The following is a 25,041-nucleotide window of genomic DNA, read 5'->3' on the forward strand; positions in this document are numbered from 1 at the left end:
GATGGCAAGAGCAAACCTTCCCTGAAGAAACTTGCCAAGAAAACCATGAAATGGTTTGCCATAAGTTGGAAACAACTCAAAGGCACACAACTGCCACCATCTTACGATGCTCCTGCAGCTCTGAGTGTTGGACTCCGACCCAGGGTCCGATTCCCAGCTCCTCCATGAAACCCACTGGTGAACCTTGGGCAAGCCCCACTCTCCAGGCTCAGGGGAGGGCAAAGGCCTACCCTCTCGGAAGAAACATGCCAAGAAAACCCTGGGACAGGTTTGCCTTAGGCTGCCATCAGTCACAACAAGTAGGATGTTTTTAAACCCACCATTTGAAACAGGAAGCTTTTAAAGAATGGGCTGGAGTGTTACATGGTTTCAACGTGTTTCAAATACTTTTATTAATTCAGTACCTTAATACTGTTTTGATGTACTATTTTTGTGTGCTTTTAATTGTATTGGGTTTTTTTTAATGCTGTAAGCTGCCTTGAGTCCCAGTCTTGGGAGAAGGGTGGGATATAAACAAATATCATCATCCTCATCATCATAGACTCATGGAGTTGGAAGAGACTCAAGGGACATCCAGTCCAACCCCATTCTGCCATGCAGGAACTCCCAATCAAAGCATCCCGGACAGATGGCCATCCAGCCTCAGCTTAAAGACCTCCAAAGAAGGAGATTCTTACTGTCAGGAAGTTCCTCCTGATGTTGAGGTGGAATCTCCCTTCCTGGAGCTTGCATCCATTGCTCCGGGTCCTAGTCTCTGGAGCAGCAGAAAACAAGTTTGTTCCATTCTCAATATGACACTCCTTCAAATCCGTAAACAGGGCTATCATATCACCTCTTTGCCTTCTCTTCCCCAGGCTAAACATCCCCAGCTCCCCAAGTCTTTCCTCATAGGGCATGGTTCCTAAACCCTTCACCTCCTTTGGACAGGCTCCAGCTTCTCAGCATCCTTTGTGAATTGCGGCGCCCAGAACTGGACACAGTGTTCCAGATGGGAAGTATCACCATCACCCTCTGACTCCTATCTAGGCAAAGGGCCCACTGAGCGAGGGCTGCCAGGGCTCCTTGCTATGGAATTCTGGGAAGGCTAGATTGCGGTGGGAGCAGAGGAGGCGGACAAAGGAGCCTGGCTGCGCTTGCTAACCTCCTTGCAGCCAGAGGCTGGGCTGGGCATCCTCCTTCGGTAGCTCTCCCAGGCTGCTCTGCCTGCCTCCTCCCGGGGTCTGCCTCGCCTGTTTCTGCCGGTGTCACATGGGGGAGGAAGGGAGGGAGGGAGGGAGGAGGGGAGTCGCCCGAGGAGGGCTGCAGCCTCAGCATCAGCAGCGCAGCATCCGCCACGGAAGGCAGGCAGGAGGCAGGAGCCCTGGTCCTCCTCTCCTTCCTCCACTTGTTCTCCTCCAGCTTCAACTTTTTCGGGGCTGCGGAGCTAAGGGGCTCCGGGGAAGGGTCTCTCCTTCTTGGGGAGACCCCAGAAGGACCAGGCAGAGGAGGAGGAGGAGGAGAAGCAGAGGCTGGCAGCCAGAAGGGGAGGGAGGGAGGGAGGGAGATCGCTAGAAAGTCTTGGGCTTCTCCTCCCTCTGAGACCCCCAGAAGGACATCGGGGGACCCAGATCGGAGGAGGAGGAGGAGAAGCAGAGGCCGGGGACCAAAAGCGGATCTCTTGCACACTCTCCCTCTGATCCAAGGAAGAGGTGAGGCTAAGTCTGGGCGCCAAAAGAAGACGGGGATCCCCTGGAACGCCGCCCCGTCCAAGGCTTCTCCTCCCTCTGGAGACCCCAGAAAGACATCGGGGGACAAGATCCGAGGAGGAGGAGAAGCAAAGGCTGGGAGCCACAAGGAGATCTCTTGCAAACCCTTCTTCTGGAAAGCCCCGAGGGAGACGGAGGAGGCCCCCAGGTCCAAGGAAGAAGTGAAGCCAAGAGCCACAAGAGGACGGAGGTCGACTGGAAAGCCGCCCCGTCGGAGGCTTCCCCTTCCTCTGGGGACCCCAGAAGGACACAGGAACACAAGGGCCAAGGAAGAGGAGGAGGAGGGGGGGATAAAGAAGCAGAAGCTGGGGGCCACAAGGGGACTAAGGTCTCTTTCAAACCGGCCAGGGCTTCTCCTTCCTCCGGAGACCCCCGAGGGACACTGAGGCACCCAGATCCAAGAAAGAGGTGAGGCTAAGAACTACAAGAGGACGGAGATCGCTTGCAAACCCGCCCCGTCTAGGGACCTCCTTCTTGGGGAGATCCCAGAAGGACATTGGCGGAGGAGGAGGTGGTCAAAGAGGAGAAGCAGAGGTTGGGGGAGGAGGTTTCAGGGCTCCGCCGGGGGACTTCTGGCAAACCCGCCCCGTCCAGTGGATGAGGCCGATGGAGAAGCCTTGAGAGGAGCATGGAGGCCCGACGGGGCTGGGCGACCCCGACGCCCCCCGGGAGGCTTTGGGCCTGCTTCGTCGTCTTCTTCTCCCTGGGCGCCGTCGGGGGCCCCTGCTGCTGGGGCCAGGTCTACCGGCTGCGCCTGGCGGTGGACGAGGGCCTGCCTCCGGAGACCTTGGTGGGCGACATCAGTGCGGGCCTGCCGCCGGGGGAGAGCCACCCGGGGGGCTTCTTCCTCTCGGAGGGCGGCGGGGAATCGGCGCTGCTGTCGGACTTCCACATCCAGACCGAGACGGGCCTGATCCGGACGGCGAGGCCGCTGGACCGGGAGCGGAGGGCCGGCTACAGCTTCGCGGCGGCCACCTTGAGCGGGGAGGTGGTCCAGGTGGAGATCGCCGTCTCCGACGTGAACGACCACCAGCCCCGCTTTCCCCGGGACTCGCTCCGCCTCGACATCTCCGAGCTCAGCCCTCCGGGGAGTGCCTTCCGACTCCCCGCCGCCCGGGACCCCGACGAGGGCAGCTTCGGCACCCAGGGCTACTCCCTCTTGGCTCCCGAGGGCGAGGAGGGCCCCGAGCCCTTCTTCCAGCTGCGCTACGCCCTCCCTCCGGACGCCTTGGACCTGGTCCTCTTGCGAAGGCTGGACCGGGAGCGACAGGAAAGGCACCGCTTTGTGGTGGAGGCTTGGGACGGGGGCAGCCCTCGACGGAGCGGACGCCTCCAAGTCGAGATCCAGGTCTTGGACGAGAACGACAACGCCCCGGCCTTCGAGAAGAGCGAGTACCGGTTCCGGGTGAAGGAGGACGCCCCCGTGGGCAGCTCCTTGGGCCGCTTCTCGGCCTCCGACCCAGACGCCGGCCTCAACGGAGAAGTCAGCTACAGCCTCATCCGACGCCAAGGCGAGCCTTCTCCTTCCTCCTTCTTCGAGGTGGACCCTCAATTCGGCGTCCTCCGCTTAAGCCGCCCTTTGGACCGAGAGAGCCGGGCTTTGCACCGCTTGGCGGTGGAGGCCCGCGACGGAGGGGCTCAGCCCGAAGTGGCCACCGCTTTAGTGGCCGTCGAGGTCTTGGACGTCAACGACAACGCGCCCTCCCTCCAAGTGCTCTTCCTCACCGAAGGCGCCGGGGAAAACGTCTCCGAGGGAGCCCGCCCGGGGGACTACGTGGCCCGGGTCTCCGTCTCCGACCCCGACGAGGAGGAGGAGCAGGATGGACGGGGCGGACCGACGCTGAGCCTCCAAGGCGGGGAAGGGGCCTTTGCTCTCCGGCCCTCCTCCGACAGCGAAGGGGTCTTCTTCCTCTGCGTGGAAGGGGCCCTCGACCGAGAGAGCCGCCCCGTCTACGAACTCAACTTAGTAGCCCTCGACTCCGGCTCTCCGCCGCTCACCTCGGAAAAAACCCTCCTCCTCCGGGTCTCCGACATCAACGACCAGGCGCCGGCTTTCTCCCAGCCCCGCTACGAAGCCGCCGTCTCGGAGGCCGCCTCTCCCGGCACCGCGGTCCTCCGCCTCAGCGCTTCCGACGGCGACGAGCCGGGCTCCCGCAACGCCCAGCTCCGCTACGCCTTGGCCCCCGGCCAGCCCCAGGCCGCCCTCTTTCACCTCGACGCCGCCACGGGGCTCCTCAGCACCCGGCAAGCCCTCGACCGGGAGAAGGAAGCCCGGCTGGAGCTCCAAGCCCTGGTTTGGGACTTAGGACAGCCGCCCCTCTCCGCCTCCTGCCTGGTCAGCGTCGCCGTCGAGGATGCCAACGACCACGAGCCCCGCTTCCAGCGGCGCTTCTACAACGCCAGCCTGCAAGAACACGTCCCCGTCGGACACTGCCCGATTCAGGTACAAACAGGGACTGTGCTCTGCCTTCCAGGGATGCAGCCACACTGGAGGAATAAGCCGGTTTGGCCCCGCTTTAAGTGTCTTGGCTCAAGGCTATGGAATTCTGGGAGTTGGAGTATGTTGTGGGGCCCAGAGCCTTGAGCCAGAAAGAGGGGGTTTTGCCATTGCCTTCCCCTGAGGCTGAGAGAGTGCCATTTGGCTCAGGTCACCCAGTGGGTTTCATAGCAGAGCTGGGATTCGAACCCTAGTCTCCAGAGTCAGAGTCCAAACCACTAGGCCACACTGGCTTTCCATATAAAGAATCTATCTATCTATCTATCTATCTATCTATCTTCATATAAAGGTTCAAATCTTCTGCATCCATCTGGTGCTTCTGCATCTTCTGCTCTGCTCCCCACCAGCTGCTGACCTGATGCACACACTTGATAAAACCAGGAGTGTATATGAGGCCATGCTGGATCTGGGAAGGAAGGGATTTGGAGAGCAGAAAGGGCCACCCCAAAATGCCACAGGGGGCCTCCTCTATGGGGAACTGATGGAGGAAAGAGGACTGCTTTGGCAGGTGCAGCCTTACTAAGGGGAGCCAGCAAGGTGTAGTGGTTTGAGCCTTGGACTCTGACGAACAGGGTTTGAATCCTGGCTCAGCTGTGAAACCTACTGGGTGGCCTTGGATGAGTCACACTCTCTCAGCCTCAGGCTGGCAATGGCAAACCCCCTCTGAAGAAAGTTGCCAAGAAAATCCTGTGATAGGTTCACCTTAGGGTCGCCATAAGTCACACACAACACACATAACAACAACAACAACAGTTTCCTTGATTTGGCTAGACGGCCTCTTGGAATTCCTATAATTTTATCTTCTCTTCTAAAAATGGTGACTGTGGCACATGGAGGACATCTCCCCTCAACCCCTTCAAGCAGAGCTTGAAAAAAATTACTTTTTGGGATTCCTAGCGGCTATTTGGCTGAGGGATTCTGGGAGGTTTACTCCCAAAAAGTAACTTTTTGTGGCCTTGGGTCAGAAAATGCCCTTGGCCCAGCTGCCTGCTAGGGATGCTGCACTGAGAGGTGGGTCAGACTCGGTGGCATATGAGGCCCTTTCCACATCTGTGATTCTGTGTGTTTGTGGTCCAAACCACACTGCAGAAATAACCCAGTTTGAGACCGCCTTAACTGCCTTGGCTCAGTGCTAGGGAATCCTGGGAATTGTAGTTTCTTGTGGCACCCAAGCTCTCTGATAGAGAAGGCTAAATGTGTCACAAAACTACAGTTCCCAGAATTCCCTAGCATTGAGCCAGGGCAATTAAAGAGGACTCAAACTGGATTATTTCCGCAGTGTGTTTTGGACCTGTAATTCTATATATGAATAGTCTTGTCTCTTGATATATGGTTTGGCTATGCAGGTTCTGGAGAGAGAAAAAGTTGCCCTGCTTTTATTTCTATTTATTTCTTCTCTTTCTTATTTTGGCGCTGTTATTCCAAGGAGCTTGGTATGGTTTTGCCCCATGCTTATCCTCTTGACAGTCCTTTGAGGCAGAGGAAGCTTTGAGAAAGTGTTTGGTCCAAAGTCACCCAGTGGGCTTCATAGCCAAGTCTTCATTTAGCAGTCTGACCATTGGTACCATAGTGGCTCTTATGCACTTTGCCAGCAGGTGCTTCTGTGTCAAGGAGCTCATCATTTAGCCTGGATAGCACTGATGGTCACACTTTTGACAGTTCCCTCATCAAACCATTCTGTTCTGAAAACCGAATCTTCAGGGCTTTGGATGGCATGTGTTTAGAGTAGACTTGGTGTCTGAGGCTTCAGACTGTCAAATACTGATGAATTGCACATGAATAGGTGAGTCCCAGAGCCTCCTGTATTGGGACTTAGGCTGCACTGCAAACATCCAACTTGGGGATGGAGACATATTGGATTGCAAAGAAAGTATCTTTTTGTGTTACAATTGAATGCTAAATTTCCTGAACTTTGAGAATCTCCTTGTAGTCACATGAAGGTATATCCCTCCATACAAAACCAGAATTTACTCAGGCAGTAAATTTTGAATATCATCAAAGGGAAGCAAGTTCCTATTTATTTACATTTCTTGTTGCTATGGTTATGATTGGAGAGGTGTTTTGGGGCTGTTCTACCTTATGTACTAGGATACTTTAGATAGTGTGCCTCTTGCTGTGCTGTGTCAGACAGTACAATGTCTTACTTCAGCCCAGGCTACTAGTGTTAACCAAGGTTGCTTTGGTTATAAAGATAGCTCTTTTGTTTATGTACACTTTCTACACTCATTCATTATCTTGGTCATTTCAGTGTAATCCTTTACAGTGCAATCTTAAACATGTGCTCTCAGATAGAAGTCCTATTGACCTCTTACTCCCAGGTAAGTGTATACAGTGTATACATATTCTCCCTTAAATTCTGGCTGGTAGATTCTTCTTGGCAAGCACTTTTCAGCATGTGAATGGCATGAGGTTCATCAGACACCCGATCAATGCATACAAGTAGAAACTACATCAACAGCAGCATGAATGGAGCAGATATATGGGACTGGAGACATTCCAAACTGATTGGAGGTATTACCGCAGCAGAAATCCAGGCCAGCAGTGCACTCTAAAAGAAATATTTCTCCTGCAGATGACCACATTAGTTGTGTGGCAAAAGTCTGAGTGAAGGGCTTGCTGTTTGAACCACATATTGGTTGTTTTTATGCATTTCCCCAAGGTCTCAGTATGCTTGCTGAGTTCAGTGTGGCTGAACACCATGTTGTTATTAAGTTTGGCCTAAGAGCTCTAGTGTGCAGTCAACTGCAAAACTACAGTTCTTTTAATATGTTAATTTTAAGTACTCTTCATAAGGTGTAGTCTTTAAGCTCTGTACTGAAGTGATCCAAACTGAACATTAGGAGGTTTTCTAGATTTTGATATGCTTGGAAACTATTTATTCTTAGCTCAAATATATTTGTCAGTGTTTATGCAGCTCCTTTCAAGTATGACTACTGGGGAAATTGCTCCCTTCCTCTCCTCCTCAAGAAAAGGGTGCTTTGTATGAGCATTTCCATGAAATTCACTCACGGACATCACCTGCATTCTGTTGAATTGGTCAGTTGTTCTTATTAGTGGATGTTGCTGCTAATTGGTCCAAATCTAAGTCATTTAATTTCAGCCTTACTTCTTGTTTTGCCCTTAGTTTGTCTTGTAGCACCAGTCAGTTCTCCTAACCTTTTGCTACCAGATTTGCTTTCTAGAACTTTTAGACCAGACATGGTGAACATGCAGCACACTAGCCATTTTTGGCCCATGTAGCCAGTTTGTATGGCCCATGAAAGCCTCCAATGTCACAGCTTACCCTCTGGAGTTTGAGTAATATAACACTAAGGCATTGGATTGCAATGAGTTTCTGGCTCCAGTTGATGGCTCCTAGATGAGCCTGAGAAGTGGCTGGCTGAAGTACCCACTGAGGGGAACCCTGAAGAGATACCTTTGTCCTTTGTAGTTAACTGAATTGAGTCAACATTCCTTAAATATTGAGCATATCAGGCATTGAATCATAGCATCATAGAGTTGGTAGAGACCTCAAGGTCCATCAAGTTCCACCTCCTGCTACACAGCAATACACAATCAAAGCACAGGTAGCCATCTGGCCTCTGTTTAAAACCCTCCATAGAATGACACTCCATGACATGTGGCATTCACGTCTTTCAACAGCTGCTGGGAGTCCTCATTGCTCACAACTGTTCAGTTTCAACCAGCAATTTCTGAACTCTTGTATTTCTTGGGATTCTTAATTTCTTGACTTGCTTGCCTTAGCCTTTTGGTTTGGACTGCTGGCTTCATTTAATGAATTTTGACTGGCAGAGACCTTGCCCCTGTGCCTCCCTTCTTCCTTCATGGATTTTCTGAACCATCTATTCATGATTTTGATTAGCTTAATTTACTGATAGATGCTTCTCATATGATAACTTGTTTCTCTGGGCACTTGCGACATGTAGCCACAGGATACCAAAATGGTTCCAAACTGCTGCCAAATGTGGTGGTTTTGTCCCTGAGCCCCTCCAATGTTCAACACCCCCCCACAACCTCTAAAAAAACTGGCCAAATGAAATCAGCCCAGTTGTGTTGGGTTTGTCAGTCAATTCCTGTGAAGGGTCAAGGTTAAAAATGCATCTTCCCCAATCCACAGTTTTAGAGCCTTGCAGTTCTCTCTATGACTTGCTGTGCTTGTATTGACCATTCCCACTCCTTTTCCAGTGAACTTGTTGTAGAGGTGGACAATGTACTTCCATTGGGCTGTATGCGATAGATCAAAACTCTGTTTTTGTTGCTCTAGTGTTCGCCACCTATTTATACTGTGTACTTCACCCACTGCCCCGGATTCTTCTTCAGTTGCTTGCATGGAACAGTGGTTATATACATTTTTGTCATGCCCACTATTTCTGAGGCAGTGAAATAGAAGCAGTGAATGAAGTTATGTCATTAGGCAGAGCTTTGCAACAGATAATTCAGCAGATCCTCATCTGGCACTGTTAAAAGCAGGCCTTTGATAAATGCAACATAATATGCTTAATGCAGAACTGAAAGAAAGCAACCAAAAAAAAAAAGATGTTTCTTCTCTGGTGCATCTTTAGTGTATGTTTTCTTCAATTAGCTATCAGTCTTCCTGGTTGAGGTCCAACCATAATACTCAATCCATGTATTATGACCATGCCCACTCCCCCAAAAAAATGGACTAAGAATTTGCAGTTTCACTGGAGGAAATTATTAGAATTAGAGATACCTTGTAGAAATGGAAATACCTTTAACTCTTTTGCATTCCACTTTGGCATGGCTATTTTTGTGTATTAGGGGTATTTTTGTCATTGGAAAAAAGTTCCAATGTGAATTTTGAGGCTATTGACAATAATTTCATAATTTCATCCCAAGTAATACAGTACGGCCTTAAAAGGCTTCTTCCATGGATTACCTATTTAGAATTACCTAGATGTGTTGCATATTCATAATTCTCAGGAAGTCATAAGCACCTTTATTATTTTTCAGTGACATTGTTTATAGATGTGCTTAAAAAAACAAATTGGCAAGTAGAAAATTAGTTTTCAGATATATTCTCACCCACATTGTTTATTCCAGTGTTCTCTACAAAGGTGTTCTAGTTTGCTGCTTCAAGATCCTATTTCATAATGATGCTGCGATTGGACCAACAGTAGTGCACTGCCTGCATCAGCATTTCTCTAGCAATCATTTCTTAAAGTGGGGCTAGTTGTAAAACAGTTATGTTTCTGTAGCCTGCACCTGCTGGAATTGACTTTTATCTTTAGAGGGTTAAAAAACAGGTGGGGAGAGCATTACTCTTGTACAGTTCATATAAAGAACCAGATGTTTTAACTTCTGTCCTGTTTTCAGTTCTGCAGTGCTATCCCTATAGTAGCATCTTGCAGTTTCATGAAAGAAAAAAAAAAAGACTGGTCCTCTCCCCAAAGTGTTTACAACCTCTGGGAATCAACTCTAGCCTGAGGCAACCTGCTTAACAACCGGTGTCTTTAGTCCTGGATGGTGATTCATGTCTCTGTTCTCACGAAAAGAACTCAGCAACTGCATACATGGCACCAGTTTCCCTTTTGGGAAACTGTTGAATTCATCCAAAAGCATTTTTTAATTTTAAAAACACCCTTTGAATGAAAAACAAACAAAACAGCATAAGTAAAAATGCAAACAACATCATAAAACAATCAAAAGCATCTACTGATGTTTTCATCCAAAGCTGGATATTGAAGATCTTTGAATTAGCTGATATGGACTAACTGTCTATTTTGATTACAGAGAAGATATCTGATAGCTTTATAAAGGACTGGAACATTTTTATATCTTTTATGGGGAAGAAAGAAGGAATGACTACACTTGAGGAGTTTAAATATTGACTTTTGGGGGGGTGTTTTAAGACAGAAGTGTAAACTGAAGACGTGTATGATACTTTTGTAAGTATGTCCTAGGCTTGGATGGTAGGAATTCAATTATTGATTGTTTGTATTGTAATTTGGGGGTGGATGGGATATATTAATATTTACATATGTTGTATATGTGTCACAATATAATAAATATAATATAGAGGGGCAAATCTGCTGGTATGTTGTTTCTGCTGCTTCTGCTGTTGTTTTCTGTAATTGTTTCTGACTTATGGTGACCCTGGGAATGAATCTTTGTTCAGTGGGGGCTTGCCATTGCCTTCCTCTGAGGCTGAAAGAATGTGACATGCCCAAGGCCACCCAATGGATTCATCCATGTCTGAGTGGGGATTTGAACCCTGGTATCCCAGAATCCTAGCCCATCACTCCACTAAACCACACTGGTCCTCTCATCTGTAGAGCAGGTGAGAAATATTTTAATTACTCACCTTTTCAGTGTCTTAGCTCTGTTAGTGACATTGTCAATATCATCTTGGATCCTAGCAGCCCTACCTTTCCTTTCAAAGCCACCCAACACCCCTGGGTCAGCATTCCAGCATAGCAGATGCAACCCCTCCCCCCCCCCCCAGTACTTTTTAGTAGGAGCTCTCATGGTGGATCAAGCTGTTGCTTCAGGTACAGCATGCAAACAAATTATACACTGCTGACAAACAGTACAAAGAAATCATTGATTATGTAGCCTGCATTCCTAAAGAGCAAGCAGTGCTGTCCTTCTGCTCTGGGAATTTGGCTAGTCTCATTTGATACTTCCCTACTCAGGGTGTAAAATTAAAGCAATTTGACTCCGCTTTAATTGTTGTGACTTATCCTACAGAATCCTGAGATTTGTAGTTTAGTAAGTCTTTGAATCCCTACACACATAAAATATAGTGAGATATAAGATATAATAAGTAAAGAACAACGTGAGCAAGTATTTAAAACAAAACAATTTGTAAAGCAAATTCTAAAGTGTATGAAATGGCATCAAGACTGCATCCTCCCCACCCATCTCAAATATAGCCAGCCTCCAACATTTGTGGGTTTGGTTTTTGTAGATTTGATTATTCACAGAATATTGCTACCACCCCTGCTGCTGCTCTATGCCATTTTTAATAGGGACTGCAAGCCTCACATAACCGAGAGACTGAAAATGTGCACCAAGGCTTGTAAAGCCCTATTAAAAATGGTCTAAGGCAGCAGCAGAGGCAGTAGTAATCCCTGCCACCCATCCACTTCTGTCTTGTGAAGGCATCTACAGTGGGTTGAATCTGCAGGTCATACCTTTTTTTGTGTTAAAAATGGAAGGAGAATTGAGTTATTCATGGTTTTTCCATTTTTAGGGGTGGTGGTGTCTTGCACTCCTGACCCCATTGAATGTGGAGGGCTGACTGTACCTCCATTTTCCACTGCAGACTCTCTCCAAATAGGGACAGGAGATGACAGGATGTGCCTTCCTGTTGCCATTTTGAGAGGGACCGCAGAGAAAAGTGGATGTTTTTGGAACGGTATAGAGTTCTGGGGTGTTTGTGAGGCTGTGTTTGTTTTTGCATGTTTCCACATGGTCAGAGGGCTTTCTGCATGTGGCAAAAATGTCTAAAATATGTGCTGATTTTTTTTAATTGGGGGGTTGGAGTTTTTGGGGGATTGGAGGAGCTCAAGGGTCAAAAAAGTTGAGGCCAGGACTGTACTTCTCTACACTAGCAAGTGAGGGTTAGTGTAAAGTTGTATTTTTGCCATCATTTCCAGGGATTGTCTGCTGCCCAAATCATTTATGTAAGATACGTGAAAACATTTAAGCCAAAGTAAGAACAATATGCATATCAATCTGTATTTATTTTGTTATACAGATGGTGATATATGCCATGCACTATCTGTATCTATCATTTATATCTCTATCTGTATCTCAGAATTTTTTGTCCACACATACTGCATGAGAAAGGTTTGCCAGTCTAAAGGAGAGGCTCATGGGAAATGAAACCAAAGCTCTCAAAGCCCTGGGTTAGGGCTTGGTGTCCCTTATGCATGACAATTGGGCAAGTCACATGCTCTCAGCCTCAGGGGAAGGCAAGGGCAAACCTACTCTGAACAACTCTTGCCAAGAAAACCCCATGATAACTTTCTTTGGTTTAGGGTTGCCATAAGTCAGAAACAAGTTGAAGGCACACAACAACAACAAATGCATGACATATGTGTACAATAATGTATTTATTTTCCTTCTTCATATTCTCCTTGGGTTTTTTCCTTGGGATCCCCCCCCCCACACACACACACTTTCTTTTTTTAAGTGGAGCCTTTTGGACTAATTATAAATGCTGTGTATTTTTTGCCACTGGGTTATCAGAAAATTCCATTGAGCCAACCCAGCACCATTGCTTTTACTTGAACAATATTAATCTGATTTCATCATTAAATATCTATTCCTTTGCCAAAGTGATGTAACCAAGAGCAACCATTGATTCCAGTGGGGAGTGGATTCACGGACCTTCTGCTGATTGTTCATTCCATGCTGTGTCACCCTAATTTACATTTTACTGAATTCCCTGGTCCATGACTTGAATTAAGGTTCAATCAATTGGCTGCAGTAATGTGACCTTCACAAGGGCATGCTGTTTTCTGCTTACAAACCAATCTTTTCTTGTCACCATGCTCCTGATAACACACATTTTTAAATAGAATCAAAAGACAGCCAAATTAACATTTTCTTCCTGAGGTTAAAGTGCGTTTCAGATTTAAATAAATCCTTCACAACTACATTGATTCCTTCTTACAGGCATCCTTATGTCTTTTGTTGACTTTTGTCCTGTTATTTCAGCTCAGGGATGGCTGAAACTGCTTAAGATGTTGAGATTTGTTTCACATAAATTTTGTTTTAAAGGCAAAAATGGAGAACTTAGCAAAAGTCATTGTGATGAGATCTTAGGTGTAATGTTTCTGTGTCCAAACTTGAGAGATCTATCCAAGGTTCTGAAACTATTTAAGGAATAGAGTTCAGCTCTTTTCAAGTCTGAACAAAACCCAGAGCAGATTTACTGCTCCTCTGCCACGGAAGCCACCAGCTGCCATGGTAGGTGGCTATTCAGTAAAGAGTCTTTACATCAATGCCTGTTTATCCTTGGACTGTGCCTTTACACTATACAATTACAGCACTATGATTCCACTTTAACTGCCATTCCATACAAACCTGGGACTTTAAAGTTTAGGGCAGGGTGCAGTATTTAGAATTCTCATCCAGAAAGCTTTAGAACTTCACAGAACTACAAACCCCAGAATTACATAGAATGTCACCATGGCAGTTAGAGAGGAATCATAGTGATAAATTGTGTAGTATGAAAGTACTCTTGGAAGGTCTACTTAGACAGGGAAGCTAAAAGTCACACAATGGTATGACTTCCCATTGATCCTAAGAATTTTGGCTCATTTTATATACTGGTAAGTCTGCATTTTCATTCCTTAGGTACAATCTGTGGGAAGAAGAAGAGAGCTATATAAGTAGATTTTTTTTAGTTCTTGCTATATGAGTGTTTTGCTAGAGCCAGATTGCTAGAGCTGCAGGATGTTTTTCACCTTCTCTACCACCTTTAAAATCCCCTTTGAGGAAATGAAGACCAGCTGATTAAGAAAGGTTGCCTCTTTGCCTTCATCTCCCTGCTCCCAGAGCTTTTATGGGAGTATGCTGCAAAAAGTTTCTTGTGCAACCTGCCTGCCAGTGTTCATATAACGTACACAAAATGCATATGTACTGGTGAATGTTAGCTCCACAGTTGCCTTTGTATTGTGTGTCTACCCATTTCCCCACCTCTAACTACAGGCTTTCTATTGTAAATCACATCATGAACACTTGCAGTGGTAGAAGGCAAGATACAACTGTTTAAAGAAAGCAAAGTTTACTTATTTGATATATTTTTCTTCTGCTTTTGAACTCAGATGTTTCCCAGAGGGATCTCAAATCAAGCAAATTAAAACAGCAATAAAAGCACCAAACCATTTTGCTTTGTTTCTGGAACTGATTTCATGAAACAGAAAAAAACCTGGATAATTTTTTAGAATAAACTAAACTAATTCTAAACTAAATAAAACATGCTTGTAGGCTATTTGTTCAGGTCAGCATCATGGAGTTCATGTATAGTGAATTTTCTCTCTCCTGTCTTCCTGCATGGAACAGTTTAATGACATTATTTTAATAATTAATAGTATTTGTAAGGCATTTTCCACACTGGATCTGATACGTTTCAATTTAGTCTATGGATTTTTATGGGACACTGTAAAGTGTAACATGTTTGTCTTGTGCCGGTAAGCACCCCTTCTAATGAAGCATGTGGCAATATGGCTGCTTTTGGATGAAGGCCACGATAAAGCATATTTCATGGTGCATGCTTTTTAATATTGGTTTAGTTCATTTTAAGAATCATAAACTCTGTGAGAGAATAGATGCATAATATAGGCTCTAGCCCACAAACTGTTGAAGCTGACTTAAGACCAAGGACTGGGGAAAATGTAAGAAATTCCTAAGAGCTGGTATCAAAGTTTAATGGGTTCATTTCTGCAGCATCATCAGTAAAATAGTGTTGGCACTGGAAGATTACACATATACATATAGACACAAACACAAAAAAGTCCACGCAACAAAGAATCTACACTTTTGACAAGACTGTGTAAAGATGTCAGAGTTCTAAATGCATTTCCCCCAGTCCTTGATCTTAAGTCAGCATCACACAATCTTGTGTGAAGATGTTAGAGTTCTAAATGCATAAACCAATGGTACTAGCTTGTATGTAAATGCCATTTTGTTGTCACTTTTGATTTCTAAAAATCTCCATAGCATAGTAGTAGTAGTAGTACTCTTTAGAAATCCTACACACAATCAGTTGCTAGAGTACATAAGTGGGAATGTAGTATTGTACTCATGACCTCCTTGTGGGCTTTCTGTTGGCATATGGTTGGTTACTGTATGAACTAAATAGGGTGGACTTTGATCCAGTCTAGCAGGACTCTTCTTATAGTCTCTTTTTATATTGATAAAGGCATACACCTGTATGTGTGTGTATCTACCATGACTCACCAGACTATGAAGCTTGGACTTGTGAAATATGGCGTGGGGAACCCAATTGGTCTGCTTCTCAGAGCTGGGTTTTTGTAACAAAGATTGGTTAATTTGAATCTGGTTGTAAGATTACAGGCATATTTTCATGTACTTAGCTGACAGACTTCCCGAACCAGTTTCTTGTAGGCATCTCCATGCGGGGCAGAGGCATGATACGAAAAGCAACACACTGAGGGAAATTGCTGCTCTCCTTTTCTGGATCCCTGAACTTTTCAAACGATTGGGAAGGAGTGAGGAAGAAACTGGCAAGGGCAGAGGATAGGCGTGAGCAATGTGAAGGTCTGGATGAATTCTGTCTGTGAGTGGGGAAGGGAAGAAAGGCCTGTTGACACAAAAGAATTGGAGGGAGCACACAGAAGAGCTGTCATCATCTACTCCACAGCAATGTGAGTGTGTACACCAATATATTAGATAGAGCAAAATTTGGTTTTCCATCATATTAGAATGAAGAGGCACCTCCAGCCCATGGATCCACTCCAGTTTTTTAACAGTCAAATTCTGTCTTCATGTCTCCCTCATGCCTACTCTCTGTAGACAATAGAGTGGAATCTCCACTGTAGTTTTCAGTCAGTGAACAAGAGATGGCAAAAGGGATTCATCTCCATGACACTTTTCTTCCCATCCAGGAAGGAGAGCATTATATGAAGGTAGCTGTTCACTCACGCCTCCTTCCTGTCAAGAGGAGAGTGAAGAGCAGGGAAGGGTGAAGAGGAGGGAAGCTGGATCCATGTCTGGGTTAAAAGTTCTGGGCTGAGAAATTCTGCCCTTCACTTTCATTGGGGATTCAGTGACACTGTGTCATGCCCACTGGTGTCATCTCACCAATGGAGAGGTGGGGAGAAGTTGTGAGAGAGTTATCCCCCCCACCCCAACGTTCTCTACACTTGTATTAGAATAGCACATCTGATCTATTTCCTTATTGCTTCTGTGCTCTTTTCAGAGTACAAAGTGGTTCACACTTTTAAATAAAACAAAAGCAAACCTCCTATGAGGTTTTGTTTTTTTTTAAAGGTGAGCAGCACTATAAAGGAATTCCTGAGACGATTTGATCAACACAAACAAAGAACTGATATTTACAAGGTGTGTATTTACAAGGCATGCTCATTTGTATTCCAAAGATGTACATTCTTGGTGTCAATTAAATGTTTTGCTGACTTTGTGACTTTTGATTTATGACTAGAAATAGAGTTTTGCTAGAAAAGGAAGGAAAGTTAATTAGATAAAGAGGAGGAAGTGTGATGGTTGATGAGTCTTCCATAGTTAACATTTGGAGGGGGCAGAAAGTCCCAAAAGGAAGGACTCCAGATTACTGTTGTGCAGAGTATATGTAAGGCTAATGGACAGTAGGCAGTGTTGCTACATTTGTCTTCAAGAAGAAGAAAAATATTTAAATATAATCAATGCTCCTGACTTAAAAGCTCATCTTTCTGCATTCTATTTTCCCCATGAGACAGACAATCAAAAGCAGTTGGCCTTTCACGTGTTTGTAATTTAAACTCAGACCAATGTGTATCTTTGGTGAGATGGCTGACTTCAGAGATTATACTAAGTACTTCATTTCTGGAAGAAAGGTACAGAAGTTCAAGCATGTCTGGAGGTGCCAGGAGATTGTATTAGGGGAAAAACTGGGATTCCTAATGCTAATGCAATGGCTGGCAAACATTTGCAACTGAACACTTAGCTCCCGCACTCGTCACAAGCCTTCCACTCAAAAAGTCTTCCACCCATGGCTTTCCATGCCAGAGCAGTTTTTGAAACAAGAGAAAGTCTGATTGAAAAAAGAAGGAATACAGTATTTGCATTGGGAACACTTGACAGATCTCTCCCAGAAGGTGCTGAGTACTCCTTCTTCCCACTGATCTTTCCATATGTAGGGTTTGGGGTGAAGGCTTTGTTGAGATAACACATTGCTTGGAAAACTCTAGATACATTAGATAATGTTGCTTACTCATTTGGTTCTGCACAGATGAATATCAGATCACAGTTAATGCTGATCTGAGGGCTGTTACATACACCTGTATCCTCAGGGATTTGTGATAAAATGCTGTCAAGTATGCTGATGACAACTAGCTCTACTTTCCACTGACTGAAGAAAGGCAGGGGATGCTTTTACACAAGAATGGGAATGATGACAAATTAACTGAAGCTCAGTTTGGGATTGTACTGCTTCTGCAAAGGTCAGCAGATCAAGAGGAGGTTATTCAGCCTATGATATGGTTCACTTCTTGAGAGTGTTTAGGGGCCCCACTTTATCAATCTGGCTGGCTTCCATGGCACAAAACACATTTTATTGACTTTACTTGTTGTTCAAGATGTATCTTGATGCACTAAGAAGCCCTGGTGGCTCAGTGGTTAAAAGCCAGTACTGAAGCCATACACAGCCACAAGGTTGTGAGTTCATTCCCAGGGACTCCAAGGTCAACTCAGCCTGGCATCCTTCCATAGGTCGCTCAAATGAGTACCCAGCTTGTTGGGGGCAATTAGCTTATACATTGTAAGCCATTTAGGAAGTGCTTAAGTGCACTGATAAGTGGCATAGAAATGTATTCGCTATTACTATTGCTATATCTTCTTGGAAACAGGTAACCTTAGCAATATTTTCTATATTCTTATTAAGGACTTTATCACATGACTCCCATTCTTGTCACAGTCACATTAATGAAAGTAAGTATTTATTTACCAGATTGAGATCACTCCCTATCATACATCCCTTCATTAACATGACCGGAGTGTTGGTGGTGCTGCATGCTCTCTTCCAACCTCCTTAATCCCAACTCCCAGCCCAGCCTTACCTAGCATGCTTTTCATTTGTATGGTTTTCTTTTAACCAGGATTGGAAGAAAAGACAGTGATGAGAGGGAGACAGTGTCATACAATAAGTATTGCCAAAGACTCTATTATCAAACATTTATGGTAGTTAAAATGTGTGTGTGATAAAGTCTTTAGTCAAGGTTAGAGTATTGTAATATGTTTTATATAGGGGTGTTTCTGAACACCACTCAAAATGATTAAGGTATATTATTAACAAGACCTCTTGAAATGAACATATTCCACTGGTACTGAAAGATCTAAATTGGTTTCAAGATTCAGTTCAAAATGCCTGGATGAACTTGTATCAAGGTGCCTGACTGAGAGCTTATTCCCTTATCAGTCTTTCTGTACAAGGGCCCCTATCCTATTACAATCAGCCTTTAATGGGATGCAGATGTTCACAGGAAAGAGCATGTGCTTCTACTGGTTTCATGCCTTTGCAATCTTACAAAACAGGGTTTGTCTTGTGCCAGTGGCAATTTTCACATGGTATTAATGTTAGCAAATGGCAGTTGCATCATACACTTCTTAGGGGTAGATATTTTGCAAGTTGACAACTGATGATAAAGCAATAGCTTTAATTTTTATTATTGTTTCAATAAATAAAGGTTTTGTTTTGTTTTCCATGGTGATTTTTATGTATTGTGAGTTCTAGAAAAAAGCAGAAAGTGAGATAGGCATGTTTGAAATAAATTGACAATGAGTGGTGATATGTGCCTATTATTGCATTGCAGTATCATTTTTCTGTATTTTGAAGCTGAAGCATACTCCACTATATTTATTAACACTTCTGTTGCAAACCTCTGCAATGAAAACTTGATAATATGGGCTTAAATCCTATTCCTAGTCTCAGTTAAAGTGGGCCCATTGAATCAATGGGTTCTGTATACATATTGATTTAGCAAATTCCCATTGATGCAGTAGGTCAAATCTAGTTAGTACTAGCAGCAGAATTTATGCCATCATCCTCATAACTGGGATTATGGGATTCAACAAGTTAGATTTAAATGGGCATTAGTGTTTTAGAAGACCAGTTGCTGGTATTTGCCATTGCATAGAAAGCCAATGCAATTCTAGGCTGCATCAGTAGGAGTATAGTGTATAGACTGAAGGACGTAACAGTACTGCTTTGGAATATTCCAATACTCATCTGGAATATTGTGTCCAGTTCTGGGCACCAAAGTTCAAAAAGGATGTTGACAAGCTATAGTGTGTCCAGAGGGGCACCAAAATGGTGAAAATCTGGAAACCATGCCCTCTGAGGAACGGCTTAGGGAGCTGGACATGTTTAGCCTGGAGAAGAAAGGAATAAGGGGTTACATGATAGTCATGTTTAAATATTTGAAAGGATGTCATATTGAGGATGGAGCAAGCTTTTTTTCTGCTGCTCCAGAGAATAGGACCCAGAGTAATGGATTCATGCTATGGGAAAAGAGATCCCACTTCAACATTAGGAAGAACTTCCTGACAGTAAGAGCTATTCAACAGTGGAACATGTTCCATGTAAGTGTGGTGGGCTTTTTGGATGTTTTAAACACAGGTTGGATGGCCATCTCATGGGAGTGCTTTGATGGTTTCTTCCTGCATGGCAAGGGGTTGGACTGGATGGCCCTTGAGATCTCTTTCAACTCTATGATGCTATGATACTTTAATAGACTTTGGCTGCACCTGCACTGCAGAATTAATGCAGTTTGACACTGCTTTAATTGCCATGGCTCAGTGCTATGAAATTCTGGGATTTGCATTTTTGTAAGATATTTAGCCTTCTCTGTGAGAGAATTCTGGTGCCACAACAAACTACAAATCCCAGGATTCCATAGGATGGAGTCATGACCGTTAAAGTGGTGTCAAACTGCATTAATTCTTCAGTGTGGTAACAGTCACAATATAAGTGACATATTTGGTAGTGCATAGAGAGATCTTGTAGCATGTTTGAGAATAACTGAAAGAAAGAAATTGGCAGCATGAGCTTTCGTAGACTTCAGTCTACTTCCTCAGATGCATTGGGTGGTGTGGAAGCCAGATATATATATATATATATATATATATATATATATATATATATATATGCTATTTGTATGTGAGGATGTCAATACAAATTACAAATCCTTTGTTTATGGAGATGAAGTTGCAGGTCTAATTTTAATGATGGTTGTTAGTGCACAAAGACATAGGAAACTGGTCTGTGCATGGAGATGAAGTATCAGATTCAATTATGCAATGGGACTAACACGGCTTTATCTTTGAATTCTACTGGTCACGCAAACACATTGTTGCTGCTCTATATGAGCTGAGCACACATGGGCATTTAGCATTTTTTGTTTTGTCTTGGCAGTTTATCTTTGTTGCCTTATATTATCCTGCTTATTGTATTAAGCCTCTTTTTCACCTAGACATGAAAGTTTTTGGGTTTTTCTTTTTTAGTGTCATCTTTCTTTGTTCTGTTGGGGACCTCACCCACTAAACACTGTGGATGTAGAAATGCTGAAGTCCTTTGTTTTCGTCACCACAACAGTAAAGACTGGTACTAGTAAATTAAGGCCACAAGTTTTGAAAACTGTTTCCTCTGAAGGAAAAAGTTGTTTTGGAAGATTGGTTCCTTATCAAAGTTTCTCATCCGAAAAATGACTATGGCCATTCAGCTCTGGTTCCCTTCTCTCTCCTGTTTCCTCCTTGTGAGCCAAGCAAAACATTCTATATATATATATATATATATGTAAACCAGGTTTTGCTAATTCTTAAGATTTCTGTTGCCTGCAATGCTTTTTTAAAAACATAAATGTCAGAATATTTTTAGACCTGTATACTTGGAAGCGTCCCTTCACTTTGAAGTCTGGATTATTTTAAGCATGAAGCTGTTAATAGTATCGTAACTACATTTTATATACAGAGCAAGCAAATGGATGAATTTCCCATGCTGACAGATTCCTGGGTCTCCTGCATTGACCTTGGAAGGCTCTCAGATCGTGTTTTTCTTCCCCTGTATGCAAAGAATCGGATTGTCATGCTTGTGTCTGCTCCACTTCCACTGACGGCACTTACATCTGGTACTTGGAAAAGGGTGATGGGAAGGGCAGTTATTTAAACCTCCTAGACATGCTTGAGACAAACAACTTGTGTATGCTTTATTGTTCTTACCAATAAAAACAAATGCATATGGTTCAATGTAATTTCCAAAGTACTGGATGTACATTTCCACGCACAGAAACTATTTAAAGCTGTTATACATTCAGTTGTTTTTACTCAACATTCCCATGTGTCCACTGCTTTGAAGGGGCCGTTAAATGTGAAAAATAGGCTTCCAGATCGTATGGCAGAGGACTCTAAATGGAACTGTTCAAAGGGTTTCACTGTCGTTTCACTGAACTCTGAATGTCTAAGAATTTAGGATGCTGTGCTGCAAAGGCATAGGCTGATGCAGAGTGGTGTGTTGGTGCTCACGTTAAATCTAATGGCATGATTGCTCCCATTTCATGTCAGGGGGAGTTGGGGGGGAATGATAAGCACCTGGGACTGTTGCCTAGCAACTGTCTCTTATCCTCTTGGCTGCTTGCAGAATATCTGAAGTTGGAGAATGTGCAAGGCCCCATTGTTAGGCAGCAGTCCCAGATGTCAAGAGCAGGTGAATACAGAAAAAGTGAGAAGTGGAGAATATATATATATATATATGATAAAAAGTCTACCATTCTTCTTCACAAGTCCACAGATGCATTTCGATTATACAGTGTGAGGAACAGAATGGAAAGGATAGCTGGGTAGCATAGATCAGGGAGGAGGGGAACTAGCAGTAACTATAGAGAGACACCTGATCAGTTATTGAGCTTTCTGGTGGTTTGAATTAGAAATACAGTCATCCTTCTGTATCCACAGATTCTTTATCCATAGATTCAAGCACCCATGGCTTGAAAATGTCCAAAAAAGTATACATTCAAAATAGAAAACCTTGATTTTGTCATTTTATATGAGGGACACCATTTTACTATGTGATTGTATATAATAGCACTCGAGCAGTCACTGGTTTTTATCCGCCAGGGGTCCTGGAACCAAATCCCAGTGGATAACAAGGGCCCACTGTTCTCAGCCTTAGGCTTTCCAAATGTTTTGGACTGCATCTCCCACAGTCTCTGAGCATTAGCAATGGAGACTGACCTTAGAAAGTAACACCTCAAAACATCCAGAGTGACAATGGGTGAGGAACCTTTAGCTCACTAGGTATTTTGACCTCCATGGGTCCTATCAGCGCTACCAGCATGGACTGCAGGATCTCCCTTCTGATGAGGGAATTTCGCTTCCCAGGTGCCACAGCAGAGAAGGACCCCAGCCTTGGTCTCACAGGTTTCTTATGGTGGAATGTGCACAATGCCATTTTCTTTTGTCCATAATGGGCATACATGATCATATAATGAGTAAAGGAAATGTTTGTGCATGATGGATCCTTCAGTGATGAATGCAACCGTCTCATCATAGAGCTGTGCCCTCTGTTTATTCATATATCATGGCAATTTATTGTCTCAAAGGAATACCCATGAAAGGACATGCAAGGTCTTCATATGCAAGGACATGTCTCATTTTGATTTAATGTTATTGTTGTAGCCCCAGGACTGGGCTTTTTTGCATTCAACATGTCCAGAGGCAACAGAGACCACGAGAATGTGGGGCAGCTTATGGAAATGCTACATGCATAGGAGAAAAGACCACAAAAGATGATAACCCAGCTGTGTGCAGAAGCCTGTTGAGGACTAATTCAGTCTAATACTTGAAAATATTTCCTTGCTAATACCTGTAGATTTTAGCAACTATTCAGAAACATCCATAGTACTAAGTATCCTACTATTGCCTGGCAGCAGACGCCATTAGCTTTATGGAATTATTGCCCATTTGGCTGGTGGTGGGATCCTGAACATAGGAGTTTATCAGGTAAGAGAAATTGGAAGTATAATCCAATGGCAATCTGAACACAATCATGGGGTTTAACATTATTGCGTGATAACCCACTACATGCAAATTCGGACAATGGGAAGTCAGTCCGAGCGCAATCATGGGGTTTCATGTTATTGCATGATAGACTACCACATGCAAATTTGGGCAATGGCATGCTATTTTCGGGCAATGGGAAGCCAGTTCGAATGCAATTCGCATTCACGTAAATTCGCTGAACTAGCGAATTCACATGAATGCGCTTTGGCTCCACTTTCTTTTCATTCGAAATTAAGAGAAATTCCTCACGTGTGATAAAGTCCATAGATGTTCCTGCAGCAGTATTTCAGCTTTTCACTAGTCATCAGACCAAGCAATATAATAACAGAATCATAGAGTTGGAAGGGACTATAAAGACCTTCTAGTCTACACTCTACAATGCAGGAATACACAACTAAAGAACTCTCAAAGGTACTTGTGTGGTAATTAGCTTTAGTATAGAACTAGTAGTGTACAAATAATTAGTAGTGTATGACTGATAGTCAAGCCACAGATAACTGCAACAGCAGAAGAGAAACGTTTGTGCTTTGTAGGTACAGGATATGCTGGTGGGGATTTACTTTGGAGAGCATAAATATTATCCCAAGATACTGCATTGTTGAGAAAACGTACACTAGATTTTCATAAGTGTTAACCATAGTGACAACTATATCTAGTAGAACTGGAATGCACTTGATTTTTAATAGTATAGAAAAGAAGTAACACAGGTAAATGAAAACAAATCTGGTCTATTTTTTAACAATACGTATATCGAAACTCAATGTAGCTATGGAAAAAAGGGTAAAAATTGAAAGAAATTATTTTCCTAAAAACTGCACAGGAGAACTAATGCAAGCTGTGGTAACCTCTTTGGTCTCTTGGTTTGATTTTACACAGATAATTTCCTTCAAAGCTGTGTTTGAGCTTTTTTTGCAATGGCTCAAAACCAAAACATTTATGCAAAACAAAATATATTTGGTCAGTATTTTTGTTTGTTCCCTTTTGATGATCCTTGAGGCAAAACTCCATGCTCTGGGATAACGTTTTTGTTTATTCGTTTTCTTTTAAAAGATGCCTTTGAAGTTCCAGTCTTCTGTATAGTTTTTGCGTCACTACAGCTTCATAATGGTTTTATGCTGCTACTAGGCTGCTGGAGCATTCTGTTTTCATTTACAAAGCTGAAAACAAGAGAGCACCATGAATTTTCTAAATTAAAACTATAGCTTAAATCTGTATGTGATTTGTTTGGTGTTGCTATTTTACAATTGCACTAAAAAAATATGACGGCATTTAGAGGTGTTTTCACACAAAGCAGTTACAACATAGGACTAACGCATGTTTCAGTTTGATAAGACTGCTGTTTTCAGCACAGTAATGTGCTAACTTTGATGAGATTTCATATATAGGTGTCTGGCATGATAACTGAAAGCATCCAAGTAACCACAGCCCAGCCATCATTGGTAAAGTTGTGACCAAAGCAACACAGGTTTCAATTAATGATCATCGGTAACAGCACTGAACTCATGCTGACTTTCCCTTCCCTTGTAATGAACTGGACCAGTTGTATGAAATAAGCCCACTCTGTGATGAGTTATAAGAGTATCACTGGCTTCTTATATGCCCCTTGAGTTGCTGCTGATTTGAATTTGACCATGCCAGAACCTGCCTGACTATTAATCAGAATCTAATGTTTCTGTCATAGATCTGCAGCATTTTTTGTTGTTATGTCTTGCTGCAAAATAATAATAAAAAAACCTCTTTGGACTATAATTTACAGTGGTTTTTCTTTTTTTTAGATTTGCAACTGAAACAAGTTTCTGTTAGGTTTTTGCCACCAGGACCAGGGCACTGAGACTGACAAAGGTATTCAGATATATTTGAATAATCTCAGCAGGGATTGGATGAAAAAATCCAGGCCTGCTAGATTTATTCTCATGATACTTGGGTGGCCCCATTCCTCTCCATGCAGCTGCCATTGCCAACTGACTAACTAGCTAAGAGGCTGTGCAGACCGGCATCTTTGGCTGGCCTGGTGGCAGAGTCGGGGCATGGTGTCTA

General features: G+C 43.8%; 1 protein-coding gene across 1 annotated transcript in view; it reads left to right on the forward strand.

Annotated features, from left to right (window-relative positions):
* The first annotated feature begins 2,373 nt into the window (after positions 1–2,373).
* The window catches only part of DCHS2 (dachsous cadherin-related 2), a 123,378-nt gene continuing 100,710 nt past the window's right edge, over positions 2,374–25,041 (forward strand). Inside the window, 1 exon segment of the mRNA XM_089527233.1 lies at positions 2,374–4,188. Within this exon segment, the coding sequence (XP_089383359.1) occupies positions 2,374–4,188 (1,815 nt within the window).

Source organism: Sceloporus occidentalis, unplaced genomic scaffold (genome assembly GCF_023333645.1).
Source record: "Sceloporus occidentalis isolate IW3139 unplaced genomic scaffold, rSceOcc1.0.p SCAF_5, whole genome shotgun sequence".
In the NCBI taxonomy this organism is placed as follows: Eukaryota; Metazoa; Chordata; class Lepidosauria; order Squamata; family Phrynosomatidae; genus Sceloporus; species Sceloporus occidentalis.